The sequence below is a fragment of the Epinephelus moara genome, chromosome 10, assembly GCF_006386435.1.
Source record: "Epinephelus moara isolate mb chromosome 10, YSFRI_EMoa_1.0, whole genome shotgun sequence".
NCBI lineage: Eukaryota > Metazoa > Chordata > Actinopteri > Perciformes > Serranidae > Epinephelus > Epinephelus moara.
Genome location: NC_065515.1, coordinates 11,091,172 through 11,113,741, shown reverse-complemented (window position 1 = coordinate 11,113,741; position 22,570 = coordinate 11,091,172). Strand labels below are relative to the sequence as shown.

General features: G+C 40.8%; 4 protein-coding genes across 11 annotated transcripts in view; 1 reads left to right on the top strand and 3 right to left on the bottom strand.

Moving 5' to 3' along the window:
• pip5k1ca (phosphatidylinositol-4-phosphate 5-kinase, type I, gamma a) overlaps nt 1-837 on the bottom strand; it is a 72,523-nt gene extending 71,686 nt beyond the window's left edge. For all 3 annotated transcript variants that reach the window (XM_050054409.1, XM_050054408.1, XM_050054410.1), the window contains exon 1: nt 481-837. In XM_050054409.1, coding sequence (XP_049910366.1) covers nt 481-613 — 133 coding nt within the window. In that variant the 5' untranslated portion in view covers nt 614-837. The remainder of the gene's footprint in view (nt 1-480) is intronic.
• Nucleotides 838-4,099: 3,262 nt separating this feature from the next.
• gpx4a (glutathione peroxidase 4a) lies at nt 4,100-9,471 on the bottom strand. 3 transcript variants are annotated; one of them, XM_050054423.1, is made up of 7 exons: nt 9,319-9,471; nt 7,218-7,312; nt 6,983-7,127; nt 6,583-6,734; nt 6,403-6,427; nt 4,890-4,949; nt 4,100-4,452 (listed from the first exon to the last, which is right to left on the bottom strand). In XM_050054423.1, exons 1-7 carry the CDS (start codon nt 9,409-9,411, stop codon nt 4,420-4,422), a joined length of 603 nt encoding a protein of 200 aa, XP_049910380.1. In that variant the 5' UTR covers nt 9,412-9,471; the 3' UTR covers nt 4,100-4,419. The 3 variants fall into 3 exon arrangements, with proteins under 3 accessions (XP_049910380.1, XP_049910378.1, XP_049910381.1); XM_050054421.1 differs by having other exon boundaries at nt 9,292-9,435; XM_050054424.1 differs by lacking the exon at nt 9,319-9,471 and adding an exon at nt 7,611-7,806.
• Nucleotides 9,472-9,646: 175 nt separating this feature from the next.
• polr2eb (RNA polymerase II, I and III subunit E, b) lies at nt 9,647-14,269 on the top strand. The gene is made up of 8 exons (XM_050054420.1): nt 9,647-9,824; nt 10,701-10,875; nt 11,039-11,154; nt 11,326-11,406; nt 11,540-11,598; nt 11,832-11,910; nt 13,126-13,198; nt 14,112-14,269. Exons 1-7 carry the CDS (start codon nt 9,768-9,770, stop codon nt 13,189-13,191), a joined length of 633 nt encoding a protein of 210 aa, XP_049910377.1. The 5' UTR covers nt 9,647-9,767; the 3' UTR covers nt 13,192-13,198; nt 14,112-14,269.
• Nucleotides 14,270-14,703: 434 nt separating this feature from the next.
• arhgap45b (Rho GTPase activating protein 45b) overlaps nt 14,704-22,570 on the bottom strand; it is a 27,506-nt gene continuing 19,639 nt past the window's right edge. For all 4 annotated transcript variants that reach the window (XM_050054402.1, XM_050054403.1, XM_050054405.1 and 1 more), the window contains exons 15-24: nt 21,843-21,964; nt 21,545-21,631; nt 21,285-21,386; nt 20,991-21,154; nt 20,686-20,874; nt 20,461-20,598; nt 20,016-20,272; nt 19,683-19,920; nt 17,101-17,206; nt 14,704-15,640 (exon numbers count right to left, since the gene is read on the bottom strand). In XM_050054402.1, the coding sequence (XP_049910359.1) occupies nt 15,186-15,640; nt 17,101-17,206; nt 19,683-19,920; nt 20,016-20,272; nt 20,461-20,598; nt 20,686-20,874; nt 20,991-21,154; nt 21,285-21,386; nt 21,545-21,631; nt 21,843-21,964 (1,858 nt within the window). In that variant the 3' untranslated portion in view covers nt 14,704-15,185. The remainder of the gene's footprint in view (nt 15,641-17,100; nt 17,207-19,682; nt 19,921-20,015; nt 20,273-20,460; nt 20,599-20,685; nt 20,875-20,990; nt 21,155-21,284; nt 21,387-21,544; nt 21,632-21,842; nt 21,965-22,570) is intronic.

Sequence of the window (22,570 nt, the reverse complement as noted above, 5' to 3'; positions counted from 1 at the left end):
GGGGGGCTGGGGGGGGGGGGGGGGGGGGGGGGGGGGGGGGGGGGGCTGAGAGAAATTTGTTCCCAGGGAGGAGGTGACCACAAATCCTAGCTGCACCCCTGGCTCTGTCTATATGTCAAGCCCAGTAATGAGATATACAGCTATACTACATACATATCATCTTGCTCTTCCATATATCGATTCATACGTAGCCATGGTTTGTTGTGTTGCTGACTACACACGACTCCAGCTATATGAATGTACTCCACACATTACACGGTGTATTATACGTTAAAATGTAAGTGTCTAACTTTACCTGCTGCCCATATCCATTCAGCTAAGTTAGCTACTAGCTTAACGTTAGCGTACCAATTCCTTGCTAGCAAAGATGAGTCGGGAATTTCTGTTCACAGCAGTGGCATCAGATGGAAATGGATGTCAGGGTGATGAAATAAACATGAACACGGACACGGTTTATATGAGAGAAAGCTGGAAAAGTACCCATGTCCGCGGCGTCCATCCCGTAGCTAACTCCGACGACCGTGTCCCCATCATCGGATGCTGCGGCCCCGGATAGCGGGCTCCCGTCCCTGGCCTCCGACAGCCCGACCGCTCCCTCGGCTGCTGCCTCCATTCAGCCTCCCGGAGGAAAAACAGGCAAGCCCTCCTGATGAAAGACCCACAGCGGCGGCGCGATCCCGGTGAGAGGACGGAGGAGAGTGTGGCTCGGTGCTCAAACGCAGGAATGTGTGATAGTTATCCGCAACGGTCCCTTCATCTGTGCGGTGTTTCCTCACGACGGCGGAGCAGCGTCCGTCCGCTCCTCTCAGGTCGACTGCACCGCACTTGCTGCCGCTACTGTGCTGCTGCTGCTGCTGCCTGGGTTTTAGTGCCGGACACCGCGGCGCCCTCTGCAGGAGGCTGAGGGAGCTGCAGCCAGGAGCTCAGCGCGTCCTCTCGGGTGCTCTGAATCACACGCAGAGGTCAGCTTCAAGTGATGGAGTCTGAGTGGTTGCCATTACATTTACGCAAGCTCTTAATCTGTCTGGTGAGTCAACAGCTCTTTGTCATATATTTTGCTTTATTTGTCTCCAAAAGCTTAAACAGAGACAGAAAAGTAGCTGCCAGATAGAGAGATGGTTTACTGGTTAATTGGGTCATAAAAAAAAACTTTGGACCTCTGCATCTTAATTACACAGTGTTGTATATCAAATTCAAATTCATATTAACTGGGTCTTCAACAGGAGGTCCAGGACCCCTAGTGGGATCATCAGAGTTACTGCAGGAGGGCCACCAAATTATTGTTTTTACCCCAAAGCCATTACAACACTGAACACTGCACTGACATCACACAGCCAGTAATAATTAATATTTACACTTACGTTATGTGCAATAGCTTTATTCATTTATTTATTTTGTGTGCAATAATTCTGACTTATTTTATGTTCACTGCTTGTGTGTGCGTATGTGTGCGTGTGTTTAGAGTATGAAATGAATGATATCTTTATCTTATCTCCTTTATTATTTATCTCTTACTTTTATAATGAGATCTGTTTTATCCCGTGCATTTTTTAAAAAGTGTTTTTTAAATATAAACATTAGAATATGTCTGAAAATGCACATGAACATGAATCCTAACATATTTTGCAACAACCTGCAAAGTGAATACAGGTCAAGCAGCCAAGAGCTGATGCGGCCCTCTGCTTGAAAACCTCCATCTGCCTTGTTTAATATGCAAAGCAATTTCATACCCTGAAAAATGTCAAAACCCCCTGTTATATTGGATACATAGCCTTGACAAAATGTGTTAAGTTTTTGACTCCAACAGTATGCGTTTCCCTTTATTCAGGTGCTAACAGCTCTATCATCCGGAAAGCAGGCTCAGTGCTGGGCAGGAGCCTGGACTCGGTGGAGACCATCACAGAGAGATGCCTGAGGAGCAAGATGCAGGGCATACTAGACTGTGATAATCATCCACTGCACTGCATCTTGGCTGGACAGAAAAGCAGCCGCAGCCATCGTCTCCTGTCACTGTGGTGCAGGACTGAGAGGCTCAGGAGGTCCTTCATCCCGACAGCCATCAGACTCTTCAACGCCTCAGTTGGGGGAGGGAGCACATAGCTCATTTCCCCACTACATCTGCACACCCTCCTGCACTTTTGCACTTTGTACTTTTGGATTGTGTACACTGTTTACATGTAGATTATTTTTATTTTATCTTATTTTATTTTACTTTTATATTCATGTTTATATTACCCGTTCTTGTACTCTTTTATGTGTCTTGTATGTGCCTTGTACTTTTTTATGTGCCTTAGCCACTGGACACGACAATTTCCCTACGGGGATTAATAAAGTACCTATCTATCTATCTATCTATCTATCTATCTATCTATCTACAATGTACAGCTTGTATGGCACAGAACCAAGGGTAGGCTTAGAATTAGAGGTCATTCATACTACCAGATTACTGTACATTGCACTTGGTGTAATCTCTTCACGATAGCAACATGCAGTTTGACTAAACCCTCAAACTACTATTTCCTTCAGCCATTATTGTATATGCAGAGCAGAAATTACCACTATTAAAAGAACTCAAGGCATTCTTTTTTTTTTACCTGTTTCTAGGCTAAACCTGTCATACTAGTCAACATAGATTTATTGACAGGCATCTGTATCTAGGTAGAGTATTTCTCAGCTGGAATCTACTTTTTATGTTATTAGTAAGGCTCAAACTTGTCAAGTATAAAGTCTGGAGCAAGTGGCAACCTCCAGGGCTGAGAGCTGAAGCCAGTGTGGATGTGCCAAGAACTGCAGTTCATCAGATGGCCACTTGAGGCTCCCTCCAAAACAGAGTAAACTCCCACAGACACCCATGATAAAATCCTGTCTTTTACTGCATAAATAATCATGTTTGCAGCCTGGTACAAAAAAGTTTTGGTCTTTTAGCTAATTTCAACATTCATGCCAACTGTACAGGGGGTTTAATTTGACATAACTCGTTTTATTTAAGCACAAAGTTATGCAAATTTTAGGGTGGGGCCGCCTGAGTGACACTCTGTGAGATCCACTCCTTGCTCCTACACAGCTCCACCTTCTCATCCAAATATGGTCACTTCTGGCTCCAAAATACTAAGATGGCAGTGGAAGGAATGCCAACCTTGAAGCTGCAAAATGGCAGTCCACAAACCAGTGGGTGACGTCACAGCAGCTACGACCATTATTAGGCTACATACAGTCTGTGGTCTGGAGCTGCTCCATAGTCAGTGAATGGGAGTCTGTGTTTGTGGACCCAGTTGGTTTTCTTTTTTTTCATATATCCAAATGAGCTTTAGTCTATTCTAACGTTCTCAGATGTGAAACATAAAATACACCCAGATACTCAGACTATTCCCCTGGGTGCTCTCAGTGTCATCTATAACATCTTTCATCATCTATGGAGCAGCTCCAGACGCTATGTGATGACATATTTGAGTTTAAGAGCTCTAGTTGTGTAATTTGGGAGAGAGTTGTTCATGTTTGCTAATATTTTTGGACTGTCTTAGACCATATGAATAACATGTATTACTTTTAAAAAATAGTTGTACTTCCCCTTTAATATGCAATGGAATTTTATACTATATATGTAGTAGGGGGCTCCTGCTCAGCCTCTCTTTCAGCTTCGGGGTCCTTGGCCTGAAAAACATTGAAGACCCCTGGTCTAACTTGTTCATATGTGTCTCTACAACCATCTCCACTGTGCTTACCTCTCTACAAAGCATAACTGTGCCTGTCTTCTACCTATTGAGCTGATGTACTGTATGAATCCAATGTCCAAAAGAAAAGACTGTGGCATAAAACATTTCTCTGCGCAGAAGAACAAATCTCACAGTCTCATTTTAGGCTCCAGCGCTCACTCATAAACGGTTTTCTGACACACACTTGCATTTTTCAGTACGACAGAAATGGATTTTCTGTCTTTCCCTCCGTCCATTTCCATTACACAGAGTGAAAAATCATTGTGCACAACAATAGCTCAAAACACAAACACATCTATTCTACAAGCAGCACCAATCTAATATGATACAATAAAATGTAACACATCAATGTTTTCCTGACAGACAATAAACATCACAGACAAAAATATCATTAGCACAAAATCTTAGTGCGTTTTATTATGAAAACAATGCCACACATTAATCTGTTAAAAGAGTTAATGATCCATTTAGGGCTCATTTGTCTTTCTCTCCACAGAGCCAAGTGGATACAAGCTTGGTAATCCTCCCAGGAGGTTTGCACGCCATTTTCATCAGGTCTGCTCTGCCCAACATGTGGGTTTATGAGCAGACCGTCACTGGTCTGGGGTGGACTCAGACTGTAACCACTGGTGCTTGGAGAGGCAGAGAAAGGAGCTACAAGGGTAATGGAAAGACAAAATGGTGACATGACTCATCAGGTAGGTGTTTACAGGTATCTGGGAAGATCTTTCTCCACCACCTGGAAAGAAAGCAAGAGTAAGAGTTGACATCAGCTGGAGTGAAGTTACAGCTGTAATAATGTTGATTGATGCATGGATATTTGTAACTATACTCATCGACTTTATTTGCAATCTATCAGCGTGTAACCCCCCCACTCATGTTTAAATATCAATAAAAGTGCACTGATTTTGTGAATTATGGGCCACAGATAATGCCCTTTTGTTTCTCCAACTTGTTCACCATGTGCACAGTGTCATATCTGCATGGTTTCACATTGTGACAGCAGAAGGAAAGATTTGCACAAAAACAGGAAAAGCTCCTCCCAGACTCACCAGGCCGCTGAAGGCAAATAATTACACAGCCACATGGGAAAGACAAAAATAAACGGACACACAAAGTGTGCTGCAGTCGATATTCACTTCAGTGTCTGTAGTAAAGTAACATGTTTGTACGTACGCTGGGATCATCCAGGGGTCCGTATCTCTTCACCACCTGACCCTGTCTGTCGATCAAAAACTAGAGAGAAAGAGGAACAAGACAGAACTCAGATACAATGAGCATGAAACAAAAAACTATTTTTAGTTTTAGAATGAAACATTCTGTGGCTGAAACCAGAGGTGCAACGACTAAGCAAATGGGGGGACACAATTAAAATCTATAAAATGGAGATAATAAACCACAGGATTGGGAATCTGTTTAAAGTGTTTGATGTGAGATGGAAAAAATACAGGAAAAAAAAACTATATCCCAAACCCATTTCCTGACCTGTTTTTATTTAATTTTTACTTATTTAACAACAACAATAATGATAATGTTAATAATAATAATACTTATTATTATTGTTATTTTTATTATAATAAAAATAAACAACTATATCCCCAACCTTTTTCTTAATCTAATTCTATTTTTTGTTATATATTAGATATGTTAGATATTATTACATTATCATTATTATTATTATTATTTTATTACTATTACTATCATTATCATTATTATTAGCATTATAATAACAATGATTATTATTATAAAAATAAAAAACTATATCCCCAACCTATTTATTAATCTAATTCTATTTTTTGTTTTAATTATTTAATAAAAATAATAAATAATCATAATAATATTTTTATTACTATCATTATTATTATTATTATTAGCATTATAATAACAATGATTATTGTTATAAAAATAAAAAACTATATCCCCAACCTATTTCTTAATCTAATTCTATTTTTTGTTTTAATTATTTAATGAAAATAATAAATAACCATAATAATAATATTTTTATTACTATCATTATTATTATTATTATTATTATTATTATTATTTATTATTATCATTATTATTGTATTACTATTATTATTATGAGCATTATAATAACAACGATTATTATTATAAAAATTAAACACTATATCCCAAACCTATATCTTTACCTTTTATTTTTTACTTATTTATTATCATTATTATTAATAATATTATTAATAATTATGACATTAATAATTTCATTATTATTTCCTGATACTTCATCTTTTATCAAATGTACCTATGTATTTAGTTGTTATTATTAACTTTATTACTTTAAATGTTATTATTACTATTATTATTTTATTTCCTTTTGATATGTAGGGATTGTAGGTTGGGGTGGGAGGGATATACAGAACTGTTACAAAAACTGATACCTGCTTTTTTTTTTTTTTTTTTTTTGAGAAATAACTAATGTAAGGGAGAATAATTCAACAAATAAAAAGTATTAAAAAACTTAAAAAAAAAAAAAAAAAAGCATTAACAGGCTTCTTCTAATAATTATCCTGTACCAGAAAATATGATGTGGGTATACTGTGTGGTGATGATAACACATACGATAAAGGACACCTGCTTTGCACTGATGATGCACAAGAATACAGGAATAGATGATCAGTTGTAAGGTCTATTTATTTTCAATAGATAATAAATAACTGTTAAAAAAAATTACCTTGGTGAAATTCCACTTGATGCTACTACAGGTATAAAAACAAATCACACGTTAGGAAATAATCACTGAGCAAACATTATGATGATCAATAGTTGACTGAATAAAGGATCAGGCTCTAATTCAACCACAAGTATCATGTAATTATAGTAGCAATATATCGGTTATAATATCACCACTTACTTTCCAAATAAGCCGCTCCCGTTGGGCTGATCTTTCAGCCACTTCCACAGAGGAAGAGCGCTGGCCCCGTTCACATCGACCTTACCGAACATGTCAAACTGAGCGTTGTAGCTCTGGGCGAAGTTCTTGATCTGAGCCTCAGTGCCCGGCTCCTTCGAAGTGAAACAAGTTCAGAGAGATAATGTCACTGGTCAGTGCATGTTTGCAAATATGGTTATTAAATGTTTTGTGAATAAACTTGTCCATATGTATCAGTAAAGAGTACACTATAAGGTCTTGTCTGGACTCTTTTATCGTTTGATCTTGTTGTTTCACATCCCCGGTGATGTGACATTCTCACATCACAAGCTCGGACCTGCACGGGCAATGTCCTTTATTAAAACACCCATGTGTTACATACCTGGTTCCCAAACTGGTTAGAAGGGAAGGCAAGGATGCGTAAACCTCTCTCAGCGTACTTGGCGTGCATCTCCGCAAACTGAGAGTAGTTTACTGGGGTTTTGCCTCATTTAGAGGCAACGTTGGTGATGATGACAACGTTCCCCCTGTGGATAGAAACACATTGAACGTTTTAGTGATGGCAGGCTTACGTCATGGGATTCTGCAGCAAAGTTAGGGTTAGGGTGGGGTTTTACCTGTATTTTTCTAGGGAAACCAAATTGCCATCAATATCCAATGCTGAGAAGTCATAGATAGACGTGGCCGTCTGCCAATCCTCTGTCTGAGCAGACTGTGAGGGGAAAGAGAGACAACTTGAGTGACAGGAGCTTACTTTCATCCAGCATAATGAAAAATAGATAAGAAGAAGTACAGGCTGCAGCAGATATACACATTTCCCCTAAAAATGTATCTTTAAAGACAGTAAAAAATGTTGAATCTACTCTGTTTGCACCTCATTTAACAATATACATGAATATCTTATGCAATAAAAGCGTCAAACAAAGCATAAAATAAATTAAAATGAAAATAAAGACCACATCAAATGATTAATTCAACTTCAGTTTCAGTTCTACTCTCATTTTTCTTACCACAGCCTGCAGCAGGACAGAGAGAAGGACAGTGGACCCTATCAGACGCATGACTGCCCTTCAGTAAGGTCCTCTGAAGGCAGCGAGCGATCAAATCTGTAACCCACTGAGTGGCTCCAGCTACACCCTCACTCTCAGATCACAATCCTACCACTGACACAGCACCCGATCCAGTGTTCTCATGTAAAGGCAGCAGGTGATCATTAACAGAATTGATAGGTTGTGATTTTCCAATAGGTCCCTCTCTGCTGCTGACTAACAAATCCACATCATAGCTGCACATGAACTACGGTCCACAGTCCACGACATTATCACAACCGCATCAACAAGTTCTCTCCTTATAAAAGCACAAAAATTAGGCCGTGTGTGGCTGAGCCTCACGTGGCTGGGGCAAAGGGCAACTGTCTGAACAAACCCTTATAAACTCCTTATGTAATGGGATTAATATCAGACTGAAAACCAAAATAATCACATCAGTGAATCAGCACATGCAATAATCTCATGAATCTCAAAGTCACCAAGACTGAGCCCAGTTTATTATATCACATAATTTTAATCCGGGAAAACAACAGAGTTGGTGTTTCAGGCAATTACAAAATGCTAGTCTATAATTTCTGATCTCCAACAGCTCTGTTACCTGCCCATGGACTTCTCAGGAAAATCTAGGCTGCAATTAAAATCTGGTCACACCAGCAGACCCAATAGACAAAGCTGTACTTAGGCAACAAACTGATTTTTACAAGATTATTTCACAATTTTCTGGCTTCGTGGGAACCAAGCTTCATGGCTTACACCCACGTTAACACGTTACACCCAATTCCATGAAATCTTTATTATCTGTATGATTCAAATGTACAGTTAAGTAGCCAAAAATATAGGCTACGTTAATGAAAATGGCAGGTGAAATATATTTTGAGTACTACTGTCGACTGAGGACATGGAATAGAAAAGATTTCTATGGGTGGTGCAAGCTTATTTTTGCATGACAGGACTAGGCAATGGTTGGCAAATAACTAAGTACATTTATTCCAGTAACTTTAACAAACCTCAGTTGAGTACCTCCATTTTTAGACAACTTCAGCACACAGTTACACACATTCAGACCTACTTTTCATGTACAGTTCCTCATTTATTGACAATATTAATATTCTTTTATGATTGTTGCATAAAGGATGCTGCTCAGATACAAACTAATTTTCATTGCTTATGTAATTAAATTTCTGCTGTAGCAGCCAACGACCTTGTGTTGTAAAAGCTATCAATGACTGTACATGATGTCTTTCTCAGACTGATAAGCCTGTCAGCTGATAGCAGCAGCAGGCAGATGGGGGTACTGCTGCACAAATATCCGGCCTTACAAACCACTCTCGTGTGTACCTTTGCACTATTTGTCAACACTGCAGCACCCTCAATTTACTAATATGCAGAAACATTCTGAAGTGCCTGTGTAATGTTTATAGGTTTGTTATGCAAAGGCACGAGGACACAGAGTTGACATGTAGCCCTCCAGGCGGTAAATTTGCCATAAAATAACACTCACATTTACTCATATGCAGAATTTATAACGGTTAAACAGCAGTTGTTACAGCTGCCCTTACAAACATCGCTGTTACGCAAATGAGAAATCACAGGAGCACCCCCTACACACATACCAAGTCGCTACAATGGAGGTTTACGTTACCGTTGGGGATAAAACAAAGTACAGTACCATCGCCAGGAGTGCTCCACTGCTCGCCACAGCCCCAAGTGTCAAAATTACAAATAAAGGCCTCATTTTTATTTTAGGAGAGGCCACATACATCCTAGTGAATAGCTACATTGAGGCTGCTGACTCCGCCCTGCAGTTTGTTGTGAAACTGCGCTTGGTCTGAATACAACCATTCGTGTAAATTATTATTAATTTAATAATTATTATTATCACCGCTGTTATTATAAATATGACGATAATGTTAGTATAACAATTACAATACGGAGAATAATAATAATAATTAATATTATAAAAATCTTTTGTAAAACTCCACCCACACGCTTACGTCATCAACCTGCGTCGTAACAAACGGAAACGTGTGTCGCGCCGTCGACAGGAGCCGTGCTGATAAATCAACAAAAAAATAAACTTTAAGTTAAATCTAGAGCAAGTGGGACATTTGAGGCGATATGGATGACGAAGAGGAAACATACAGACTATGGAAGATTCGTAAAACCATCATGCAGGTGCGTTACGTTTAAATGTTTTTCTTAGCTTGCTAGCTTAGCATGTAGCTTAGCTTAACCGGCAGGTTCCGCTCTGTAATGTTGGACACACATTGTAATGTTGATTCTGCCATCAGTGTAGGGCAGTTTATTGGCAAGCAGTTTGCTTCTAGCTGATTTTGTCAGGGTAATTCAACAGCAGCTGGTCCTGGGGAAGTGCCACTTCCTTTGCAGAAGCAGAAGTTCTTTTAAAACAATGTTTTGATCAGTGAACAATGACAGTAAAAGCCAGATACATACACGAATAGAAAACACTCTAAAGAGCTAAAAGCTGACATAGAAATAGGTAGTTACATAAACCATGTAATCAACGAGAAATAAAGGTACAAAAAAATAATTCAATATTGTTATAAATTGTTTTGTTTTACCTCTAACAATATATATATGTCTCTATATAAGCTCTCTAAAAGTCAGGTAGGTTTCAGTCGTCTTCAAACTTAAGCTCCCAGAGAGCATTTGCATATTTTTTCCATAACAGAGCAGTTATTCTCTTCATCTTAAGAACTCCAAAGTCTTCACTTGGATGGGGAACATTCTTACCCACCATCCACCCACCATAATTTGCAGGACAAGTTAATGTCAGTTGAGCTTTTCAGTCTGCAAACCAATACAGTTGTCATACACTAGGAGATTTTAAACCCTAAATAAAGACCTAATTTCAACCTTAAAGACAGATAAAGTAAATCCACACACTGCCTTGTAATTGTTGTTAGAGATGGTTTACAGGCTGGAAGTCGAGAGGTGCCTGACAGATCTCGTCTCTTTGAGTTTGCTTTTAAAGATTATGGTTTGTCCTGTACATTCACTGACTTAATAATATCATCTTTAAATTCTCAGCTGTGCCATGATAGAGGCTACCTGGTGACACAGGACGAGTTGGACCAGACACTGGACGAATTCAAGAGTCAGTTTGGAGACAAGCCCAGCGAGGGTCGCCCCAGACGCACAGACCTCACTGTGCTGGTGGCACACAACGATGACCCGACCGACCAGATGTTTGTTTTCTTTCCTGGTAGGTGTACACCCATTATTGGACACTAGGTGGCCAGCATGCCTTTATAGAGATACACGCACTGTCCTAGGACTTAAGATGTGTCCCATATATTATCTTAAATGGTGAGCGTTTGATTTATGGCTATGCCTCTGACACGTGGATGTTAATTTTCACTTGTCAGAGGAGCCCAAGGTGGGAATCAAGACGATTAAGATGTACTGTCAGAGGATGCAGGAGGAGAACATCACACGAGCCATCATTGTTGTTCAGATGGGCATGACACCGTCGGCCAAACAGGTAAACATCTATATCATATTTAACAAACCAGCACAAATTGTGTATGAAAAAGATGAAGTATGTGATTTCTGAAAGTTTCCTGCAATGATTCTGTGATTATCCTGTTAATTAACTTCATGTTTTGGATCTTGCTCTCTTGGTAAACACACTTAATGAAATGTCTCCTTACAGTCTCTCGTCGACATGGCACCCAAATACATATTGGAACAGTTTCTACAACAGGAGCTGCTTATTAACATCACAGAGCACGAGGTAAACAAAAGACTCATAAGTCTACTGTATTAAATCCAATCGACACTACGTTTTTAAAATGATCTTACAGACAGTGCCTCAGATGTAGAATTCCATTGTTGTTTTTGATGCATTTTTTCTGTCTTTCTTCCAGCTTGTTCCAGAGCACATTGTCATGACAAAAGAGGAAGTGACTGAACTTCTGGCAAGATAGTATCCTTAAACACATTGAAATATTAAAGTAACTGAATTTTAAAATGTTTAAATGAGACGTGTCTGCTGAAAAATGCACTTGGTCATCTTCAGACGACTCACTGTTTATAGTTAAGTATAAAATAGCAGTTGAATTAGCTGAAGACCACCGTCGAGCTGTATTTGGTGTCTTTTTGAGGCTCAGCTTTTCATGAAAATATATTTGTTATCCTCACTTAACATTTTTATCTCAGTAAATTGAAGGAAAGTCAGCTGCCTAGGATCCAGGCCGGGGACCCTGTGGCTCGCTACTTTGGCTTGAAAAGAGGACAGGTAACACATCTAATGATGATAATGCATAAGATTGTTACTAATACAAGGGTGCATGGTGCTGTGCTTTTGATCTTGGGTTAATCCTCTGATAAGCTGCTTTTCAGTAAAGGAGTGTGATCGCTCAAACAGAATTTCAGACCCATTATGTTACAAGACATCATGTTTTAAAGACATTCAAAAGATAAGTCCATTTCATTATGATTTTGGTCTTATTAGGACTTGTAGCAATGTTATGTGTTTAAACTATTTTAGCACTACAGGTAGGAACGGTGGCCAAAAATTGTAATATACTAGACTTTTGACTTAACTAAACATTTTAAACATACATTGATTATGTAAGGGACATTCTTGGAACCCATCAGCTGTATTCGGCGTCTGACTTCCGGCAGACGGCGATACAGCCTCTGGGGGCAGACCCCCGATTTTTTGGCATTCCGGTTTGATTTGGGCGGAGGAGGCGAATTTCCGTTTCCGACTTCCGTTTATATATAAGTAAATATGCTGAACCATTGCGATGGATTCAGAGTTTGCAGTGACGCCAATTATGTTCCGCCTCGTTAGTTCACCGCACGGACCGTTTAACCTGGCAACAACTGCAGCCGGCTCAAACGTGATTGGTCAATATCACGCGGACTACAAACAGCCTACAACCGGAAACCAGGGCTCTTCCACTCTTCTTCCGGAGGCAAGATCTCCGGGGTTTGCCTACAGACTCTACATTCACTGAATGTAGAGTGCATTCTAGAGAATGTAGAGGACGGCGTCGTCAAGCATCTTGTTATCTGGAGCAAGGACTACAGTGTTTTCTTCCGGTAAACGTAAACACGTAACATCCACCCCGCCCCCTATCCAATCAGAAATCTTCCCTGCCCCAAACCTTGCGCAGACCCGAATAAAGGCAATTTAACTGATCTCCTGTGTAAACCCCCATTCGGAATGAATATTTTTCATGTAAACTACATTGGAAAAACTTTAATTTCGAATGATTTTATTCAGATTTATTTCATTCTGAATGAGAAGCCATCATGTAACCGTGTGTACAGATGAACAGTGTTTAGCTTCACCCCCATGAAATTCCATGTAAAGTGATAGCAGCTGTAATTTGAATGAACCTCGACCAGTATTCAGATACAAACACACTTGTATTCAAAGTAGTCAGTCATTCCAGTAATTCCTGTCCAGTCTGAAATTCTGCTTTTCTGACTACAACTTCAGGTGGTAAAGATCATCAGACCCAGTGAAACAGCCGGGAGGTACATCACATACAGACTGGTGCAGTGACACACAGGTGAGTGTGGTATCGCCAACTTTGCAACATGAACAGGTTCACCCTGAGTTTGTGCTACATGCATGAGCGATTTGTTTGTACTTTACAGTTACAGTATTTGCCAAAAAAAGCGAGCAAGCATATCAAAGCTTGAGTTACTGGATGTGCAGATGAAGCACTACTGCACTCTGCACCTACATGTTCTTGAGATTCCCTGTTGAGATACTTAAAAAAAAAACTTTTTTTAAGAGAGTTTTCTCACTGTTTTTGCATTCACTATTTAATTTTACATGCCTTTGGCTTCTTTGATCCATGTTTGCAAATGGCAGCACAGAGGCGGCATCTGTTACAGATAGATAAGAGCTGATTGTTGATTGAAGAGTTGTGGTAGATGCTTTCCTTCTGTTAAACACTGTTAATCCAGTGGAGTGTTGGGTTAACTGTTTTTAAAATAGGTGTTAAAAAATGCATGAACCCAATGAAAAAGTGTTAACACATTTGCAAGAGAAGACTTAACATTTCCCAGCCCCCTGTGGTTAGTCAGGGAAATCTGCTGCTCACACACAGACTGAGAATTCATGTACCTTAGATATGGTTAAAGTTAACAACACATACAGGCCTACAGTGAGATATTTGTGTGATTTAAACAGCTGTCTGTGCAGATTACACTTTACTAAACATGATAGAAATAGACTCATGGGTCTATGGTTGCCATGGAGACAACTTAAAACCTTTTGTAGAAGCATTATGCACAAATGTTTAATTTCTATCGAACAATATTTATAAAAAAGTGTCGAGCACCCTGCCATAAATAAGGCTTTATGGTGTTGTAAAATGGTGATGATGAAGATCAAGTGGATCCCAGTTCATTAAGTGTATCTTAGCAGTTGAGAAAAACTGTAATAAAACGTACTTTCTATGTTTTACTTTCCAGATACACTTCTGCATCAACATTTAGGACGACCAGTGAAGGACACAGACAACGTTCCATCTCTCATCAATCATCCATGGATTATTCTTTTGCTTCTGACTTGTGTTTAAATTAGTTTTCTTGTATTTACTGATTTTGTAAAATAAACTATTCAAAAAGAAGTCATTGTTTCTTCAAGATGATTTAGTCGCATAGTCTCACCCTTTGTGTACATTTAAAAAGCAACTAGAGGTTTTAAATTTAAAGCAGGACACAACTGATTATTCTATCTACATCGTGCTGTAATGGTTTTAGAAGCCTACCTTCTTTTTCCTTTTGAAAGGCATGCTGAAGCTGCTGGAGACAAAAACTACTGGTAATGTCGCAGCTATAAAACCACCACCCACTGTAGTGAACTGTTCCTCTAGTGCCCTCCCCAACACCAGGGAAGTGAATACATTTGCACTGAATGATCATCAGTGACGGTGTTTACATTCATTCTGTTCCTGCTCACCTTTTAGTTTACTCTTCCTCAATTTGCATTTGCATTTACGACCTGTAACATACACAAATATGATGTTAAAACAAGGCTGTAGATGGAATAACAGAACCTGAACAATATTAAAATAAAATGTTTATTAAAACAGATGAAACATCCACAACAGAGCAATACAGGCAACATTTATAAGAGACTGCTAAATTTATTTTTTTAAATGTTAGTGCTGAAATAAAACCAGCAGCACTGAAGGGGATTTACTTTAAAACTCTGCACAGTCCGTTCAGATGTGACTCGCTACCCACTTTCCCTCAAGCTTGAAAGAGCAACCAGATAAACAGTTTAAAATACAAACTGACGCATATTACATTTGAGTCAAAAACCTCTTGAAATGACAGCAGTAACTGCATCACACAGCAGAAAGCGTGCAGACGTTCGGATAGATTGATACAGCTGCAAACACCTAAATACATTAAAAACTTGAATCTTGATGTACATAATATAATGGCCCTCTCAGGTGCAGGTTGTACTGGATTTTAATGAATAAAAACCAGATCAATCATTCTGTCACTCAACACACACAATGATTTTTGATAATGACATCAGACAAACTCTGGCTCACTGTCCCTGTTTCTAGTCAGGGGCAACTTCTTCCCACACAGACGCGCCAGTGGGAGACCCGACAAGCTCAACACGGGGGAGCACGGGTAGTTGTTGTTGGACTGGTTCACATTCAGCTCAGCCAGAGAGGCACTCAGATCCTGCTCCGCCCCTGTGTCGTCATCTGGGGGCCCGTTGTCTGGCAGCGCGGGGGGCTCTGCTCCGCTGGGGTCGTCGTGGTGGTCCGGATCTGCGTCTTGTTCCGGGTCGGTTTGGACTGCAGACTGGCTGGACAGGTCCAGGCTGTCCCTGTAGCTCAGCTGGTCGTCGTCCATGCTCACCTCACTCTCCTGCTTCACCAGGCTGAGGGTGTGTTCAGTCCTCTGACCGCTCTCGTCCGGCTCGGAGTCGGAGTCGGGGAGCTGCTCGTTGGACCCAAGCGACCCTAAAGAACTTTCTAAATGGGGATAAAGAGGCCAGTGGTTATACAGGGGTGAAAAAAACACAGCTGGTTGCAGTTAAACAAAGGTACAGTCCGCCCCAAAATCAAGAATACATATCGTTCCTCTAACCTGTTGTGCAGTTTATGAGTCCAGATTGCTTTGGTCTAAGTTGCCGAGTGTTGGAGATATCGGCCGTAGAGATGTCCGCCTTCTCTCGGGTATAAAATAACTAGATGGCACTCAGCTTGTGGTGCTCAGAGTGGCAAAAAATACATTTGAGAAACTCAACAGCAATGTGTCTTTCTAGAACTCATGACCCGGACACTCAAGATAATCCACAGACCTTGTTGTGAGCGGTGAGGTGAGGTGAGGTGAGGTGAGGTGAGGTAAGGTAAGGAGTATCACACACTGTCAGGGGTAAATCATGGACATTAAGGGTCACTGCTGGGTAAGATAAGGGATAACAGGCGGGACAAAGGATGATCTGTAACGCTTCGTGCAACAGTTAGGGAGGCAAAACCTCCGCCCTGATGGAAGCATCTGAAACTCAACAAAGGGGATGTTGAGAGTCTGAGACAATAGACAAAGCTTAAGAGGTGACCTTCTCTTCATACAGATGCTGGAGGTTATTTAAAGTAACAGAGAACCATGAGCCCTCTTGCTGTGAGGTGACAGTGCTAACCACCATGCCGCCACCAAACCAACAGACAATGTTAAAAGAACGAACGGACTCAATAAAAGCAGAATAGAACAGTTTCATGATTGTCCTATTAATATAGACATTCCTCAGCTTCCTTAAAAAGAATAAGCGTTGGTTTGCCCTCTTACAGATGCCGTCAGTGTTCACGTCAATTTGATACATGTAGGAACTATTTTCTTTCTCCTAACTATACTTTCCAACTGGATCACCACGCAGAAGGAGGAGTGCATCTACTCATGGACGAGAGGTTCGTCCTTGACTGAGCTCTAACTTTAGCTACCTCAGTGGTGCTGGGTGAGCACCCTTACATCTGCACAGTGATAAGGTTGAAAGAAAATAGTTCCTACATAAAACTGCTCACAACAAGGTCTGTGGATTATCTTGAGTAACTGGGTCATGATTTCTGGAATTTTTTGGTGCTTTGAGCACCACAAGCCGAGTGTCATCTAGTTCCATTATATTCAAGAGAAGGCAGACATCTCTACATACGATATCTCCAACATTTGGCAACTCAAAAATAGAATTCAAAAATAGCAATACAGGTAGGAGGGGAAATATATAGTTTTGATTTTGTGGCGAACTGTCCCTTTAAGGTCAAATCAAGTCAGGTGGTATCTGTATTCCTGTTACTGTGCTTTTAAATCCTCATCATAATCCAATCATAAAGCTACTGGGAGTTACAGGAACATGAGTGATTAACGCTCTTAAAAAAAGGAAGTTAGGTCATTTACATTAACGACAGTACTATACAACCTCGGCTTTATAAAAACTCACCACATCCCTCCTCCGTCTTGTCAGAGTCTGGTTTGTTTGGCTCCTCTCTGCCTCCATCATCCTCTCCATCAGCGGAGCTCCCAATCTTCTCATCTGCAATACTCCCCTGCACGAGGAAGGGGAGGAAATGAAGAGATTGTTATCAAGAAAAACTATGTGACAGTGTTGTTGCAACCTGTTTTTTTTATCACAGACATATCAAACATGCAAAGCAGGAGGCAAGAGCTGTAGTCAAAAAATGTGAGACTGCAGGTCATAAGTCTGGATAGGCAGATGATGTGCTGACACTTTAGAGGTTGTTGTTTAGAGGCTCTTGCCTTTATCAGGATGAGATTCATCAGGTTTTGTTTATGCTTGTAAACTAATGGCAGCTCTTCTATGAGACCATGTTTCATTTGTTTAAGTTGAATTTCTTTGTGGTGAACTGACATTTTGCTGAATGAGGACTCCTAAGGGTCACAGTTCTCTTCAACTTCTCATAAAACAAACAGGAAGTCTTTAAATTTAAGACTTCATTAACGAGCCAACCCACACACCTTAATAAGACATTTAATTAGTGGTTATATGTATGTATTTGTAACTAGATTAAAAGTTAATAGCCATGCTAGCAGCTGTGTGAGGCTGCACTTAGGCACAGTGGTGCATTGAGCTATATGCTAACACCAGTATGTTCACAATAACAAGCTTATGTTGAGCAGGTTTAATTGTTTTTTTTATGGCCACCATCTTAGTTTGGCTTGTTAGCATGCTAACGTTTGCTAATAAGCACTAGAAATGAACTACAGCTGAAGCTTAATGGAGTTTCAACTAATGCACACAAATCAAACCACAGGGCACCGTGTGATGTCACACCAGAAGAGATAGTGACATCACACGGTGCCCTCACACCGTAACCGGTTCAGTTTAACTGGTGATATGGTGAAATTCAAATATTTGGCTGTGGCGTCCAAAATCTACAGGACCATAAGCAGGGTTCCTAACCACATGGAAAATGTGGAGGTCATGGAATTTCACAATGTCGTTTTCCAGGCCTTGGAAAGTCATAGAATTAGTGAAGTCCTTGAAAGTTTTGAATAGGTCTTTGAATTTTGTTGTGTGTAACGAAACAGAGTAATCTTCTGTGGAAAACCTTCCACAAAGCTTATAGTTAGGGCCGGCTCAGGCTCGACTTGTACCAGCCCCTAGTTAGGCTGACTTAGGCCTAGTCTGCTGGGGGACCTCCTATAATACACGGGGCACCTTCTCTCCTTCTCTCTCTCTCTCGTGTCCTATTACTGCATGTCACTAACTCGGCTTCTTCTCCGGAGCCTTTGTGCTCCACTGTCTCTCAGATTAACTCATATCGCAGCGGTGCCTGGACAGCGTGACGTGTGTGGTTGTGCTGCTGCCGTGGTCCTGCCAGATGCCTCCTGCTGCTGCTGCCATCATTAGTCATTAGTCATACTTCTACTGTCATTATACACATATGATTATTGGCACATATGTATACTATCAGATATTAATATATACCTTCAACACATTGTACCACAGTAGCCAGAACTATAATTATAATATTATTACTTTCATTAATGTTGTTGTAAGCTACTGTCATTATCGTCTGTCCTGCATCTCTCCCTCCTCAGTTGCTCTTCCTGAGGTTTCTACCGTTTTTTTTCCCCGTTAAAGGGGTTTTTTTGGGGAGTTTTTCCTTATCTGCTGTGAGGGTCCAAAGGACAGAGGGATGTCGTATGCTGTAAAGCACTCTGAGGCAAATTGTGATTTGTGATATTGGGCTTTATAAATAAAATTGATTGATTGATTGACTTAATTGTCACGTAACAATGAATTTATCTTTTGTAGCTGTTGATGTAAATATAAATGTTTAAACTTTTGTCAATATGGAGATGTTATAAATCGTTAGCTCAGTTGATTTGATTTTACTGAAACCATGCTTACCTACATAGGCATTTACTGCATTGCAAGATTTTACAGTGGTAAAATACTACAGTTTCCATGGTTTGCTTGTGCTTATGCTTGTGACACCTAAGGTCTTCTGTGCAATGGTTTAACCATTTTTAAGGGATTCCTTCAGTATGAGACCAAGATAAAGAGAAAACCTTCAATACTTAAGTGGACATTTTAAGGAAAACCTGAAGAAAAGACCTGTTTTGTGCAACTGATTGTATTTTAAGAAAGCCTTAACATGGTGGACTTTAAGGAGAATCTTAACCTAAGGTGTTCTGTGCAACTGGCCCCAGTTCTCCAACTTAACTTTCCATATTTTTAATCATATTCTAAGTATGACTTGAGCACATCCAGGTCAAGATACAATTCTGTTACCTTAATTACTTCGTAGATGTTATGCATTTTCAAAGACAGTAAACCACTTGAAGGTGCTGAGTGTTCTCATGCTATTAGCACTGATGTCATGTGGCTACTTTTCATGTATTTGCTAATGCCGTTCTAAAAACTCAGTCCTGTTACTTAAATATGAATCATCTTCCAATGTGAACCCTTAAGAAAAAATAAATAAATAAGATAGCCTGCTGAAAAAAGAAAAAAAATGAGGATTAAATTTGAAACATTCAAATGGGGACTCGTACCTGCTGAGTGGACGAGGAAGCAGAGCGAATGGTTTTGTGGGACTGAGAGGTTTTGGACTGGAAGATAGATGAATAGAAGACTATGAGGGCCTCCACGATGCGGGCTTGGTGAGGGTAATCAACCAGAGAGGACAAGGATATCGTGGCTCCGGTCGGACGAGGACGCATCAGGGAGGGACCGAACACAATACCCAAGTTACTGGGACTCATCTTGTTGTCGTCCTCTAACTCTGCAATCCTGCAGGGAGGGAGACAGTGGGAAAAATTAAGAATATATAAAAGAGCCTGGTCTTCTACATTCCTCCCCCTTTTCTTTTTTATTAAATTACTGACCTCCGGAGGTGGCGAATAATGTAGCGCAGTGTAGCGATGTTAGCCTTGGGCAGCTCCTTCAGAACCTCCTTCAGCTTCTCCACCAGGACCAGGACCTCGGGTTCGGTGTCAGGGCCCAGATCCACCAGCCCCTTACCCGCTGCTGGGGTGGACTCGGCCTCCTCTCCCTCTGGTGTCTCTGCTTCGCTCTGCAGACTCTCCTTCGCCAAACCCATCAGACTGTTGTACAGGCGGAATGGCATGATGGGCTCTGGCAGCTGTCGGTGACGGATACAGGAAAACGTGTTAGAGGAGCTGAATTAGGCACAAACGTTTAAAGTATGGAGGAGCAATGACTACAGCGCAATTTTTATTTTGAGAAATTATAATCAGATAACTAACAGAGGAATTCTTAAAACACATTAGGGTTCCAACGGTATGAGATTTTCATGTGCTCTGTGTGTACCTGTCTGAGGTAAAGCTTGAGGACGTTGCTGATGTCATGCGGCGAACACTGCGACAGCTCCACCAGCTCCTTTCCGTTCTCAAAGGCCTGACACAGCTTCTCCACACGAGTCTTCACTCCGTTCACTCTGTAGATGCCCTGTGAGGAGGAAACAAACAGTTCAAACACCTCTGCAGCAAAAACTCACAATCCAGCACTCACATTACCACACAGTCACTTTCTCACCTTCATCTTGAGCGCCCGTCTCTCTATCTCGGAGATACACTTGGTGATGATGAAGGGGATGCCGTCACTGGCGCAGCTGGCTACCTGAGAGAAGTCCCTGCCGAACAGCTGCAGGCGGCCCTGCAGCTTCTTATGGCCGCACTGGATGGCCAGAGTCTCCAGACAACGCTTGTGACACGGCAGGAAGCACTGAGGACAGAGAGGAAGGTGTTGACCCCATGATGAGATGCTTTAAAAGCTGCATATTCGTATTCTGAGTCTCTCTCTGCACTCTGGCTGTTAGGAAGACAAAATGAAGGCCTCACCTCTTCGCACTCGGCCCCCTGAAAGTAAACGTAGCTGTCGCACTCGCGGCACTTTGCAGGAGTCCGTAGCTTCCTCAGTCGGTGGGTCCTCGCTGCTTTAGACAGGCCGATGTTACGGAAAGGTCGCGTGGATACCACCACATCAGGATCCATGCCGTTCATGTCTGGAGACACAAACACACATCACACACACACACTCTAGGAAACTTGTACCAAATTCACAGCCGACATTGACAGAAGTGTATTTTTGTTTTCCTCTCAGTCTGGTCAGTGATTACAATCTGTAACTCTTACTTGGCGTTTCAAATGAGTTCACATTCCCGTCTTTCTCATCTGCATCCTCATTGGACGACATTGTCCCAGTGGATGACGTCCGAGCAATTTTGCTGATGTCACCTGGAATAAATACACAGTTTAAGTATTATCTCACACACATGCTGGGAGGAAGAAAGAAGTGTGTGAGGAACTGAATTAAGCATGAACACACACACTGAAATTCTCTCTTATGGTAAATGAGATATTTTTGTGTATGTTTCTGTCAACCTGTCACTCACTTGTGCTGGCAGTAGGAGACTCGAGGCCTCCCTCTCCTCCGACACTGTCGTCACTCACTGTTGAACCCCACGACTTGTGGCCCTGCCCTGTGGGTAACGAAGAGACAAGAAAATGTGAATGATCCATGTCAGAACAATGAGTTTACACAGAGTCATGTTGTCAACTGTTATTTATTTTTAAAATACAGAATGAAAGAGCAACTAAACTTGGATAAAAACAGGCTGGCTGTCTCCATAATAACATTCATCTTTATGAAACTACAGCTCGCTAACAGAGGCAGCAGCAGACGTCACTTACTCTTGCGCTGAGCCTCTGCCTCTCTGTGTTCTGCGGCTGCTGTGTCCACACTGGTGGCAGGACTGTCTGTGTGGCTCGTTGGCTCCGTGTTGAAGCTGTCATTCCTTGGTCTGTGGCCATGGCTGCAACGTGGAATTATTTAGATAAATTATTTTTTTATCAGAAATATCAGAATATGGAGAAACACACTTATTAGCTGTCTTATTGAGAGTTACATGAGAAGTTTAATTCCACTCTGTACAGTAAAAGTGAAATGCTGGACAAACCGCGCCCACCATCAGTACAAGACAAACTCACCTACGCGGCGGTTGTTTGAATGCTGCTACAACTTTATTGTAGTGAATAAATATGAGACCAACCTGGCAGTAATCCACTTTATTCATTTACTTTAGTCACTGTAAAGGAAGATGTGATTCACCTTAAAAGTAACCACACGTAACCCTTACCCTTGCCTTATCCCTGACCTTAAATCAAAACTTCAAAACTAGCTAAATGCTAAATTAGCATTTTCCTCAGTGCTTCCATCTCCAGATTGGGAACTGCCCATTGGTCCGACATCCCATTGTTCCGACCATATTAAACTCATTGTTCCGAAGTCCGTTCCGAAATCATCATGATGCCCTGTGGTTAAGGTCTGGTTAGGTTTAGGCACAAAAACCACTTGGTTAGGGTCAGGAAAAGATCATGGTGTGGGTTAAAATGAAAAAGAAAGTGACAAACACATAAGC

What these genes read in the sequence shown, in the direction of transcription:
- polr2eb (XM_050054420.1), top strand. Translation starts at nt 9,768, where the DNA reads ATGGATGACGAAGAGGAAACATACAGACTATGGAAGATTCGTAAAACC. An exon ending in ACTGAACTTCTGGCAAGATA is followed by an intron (nt 11,599 to 11,831) that starts GTATCCTTAAAC and finishes TTTTTATCTCAG; the next exon opens with TAAATTGAAGGAAAGTCAGC. An exon ending in TTGGCTTGAAAAGAGGACAG is followed by an intron (nt 11,911 to 13,125) that starts GTAACACATCTA and finishes CTACAACTTCAG; the next exon opens with GTGGTAAAGATCATCAGACC.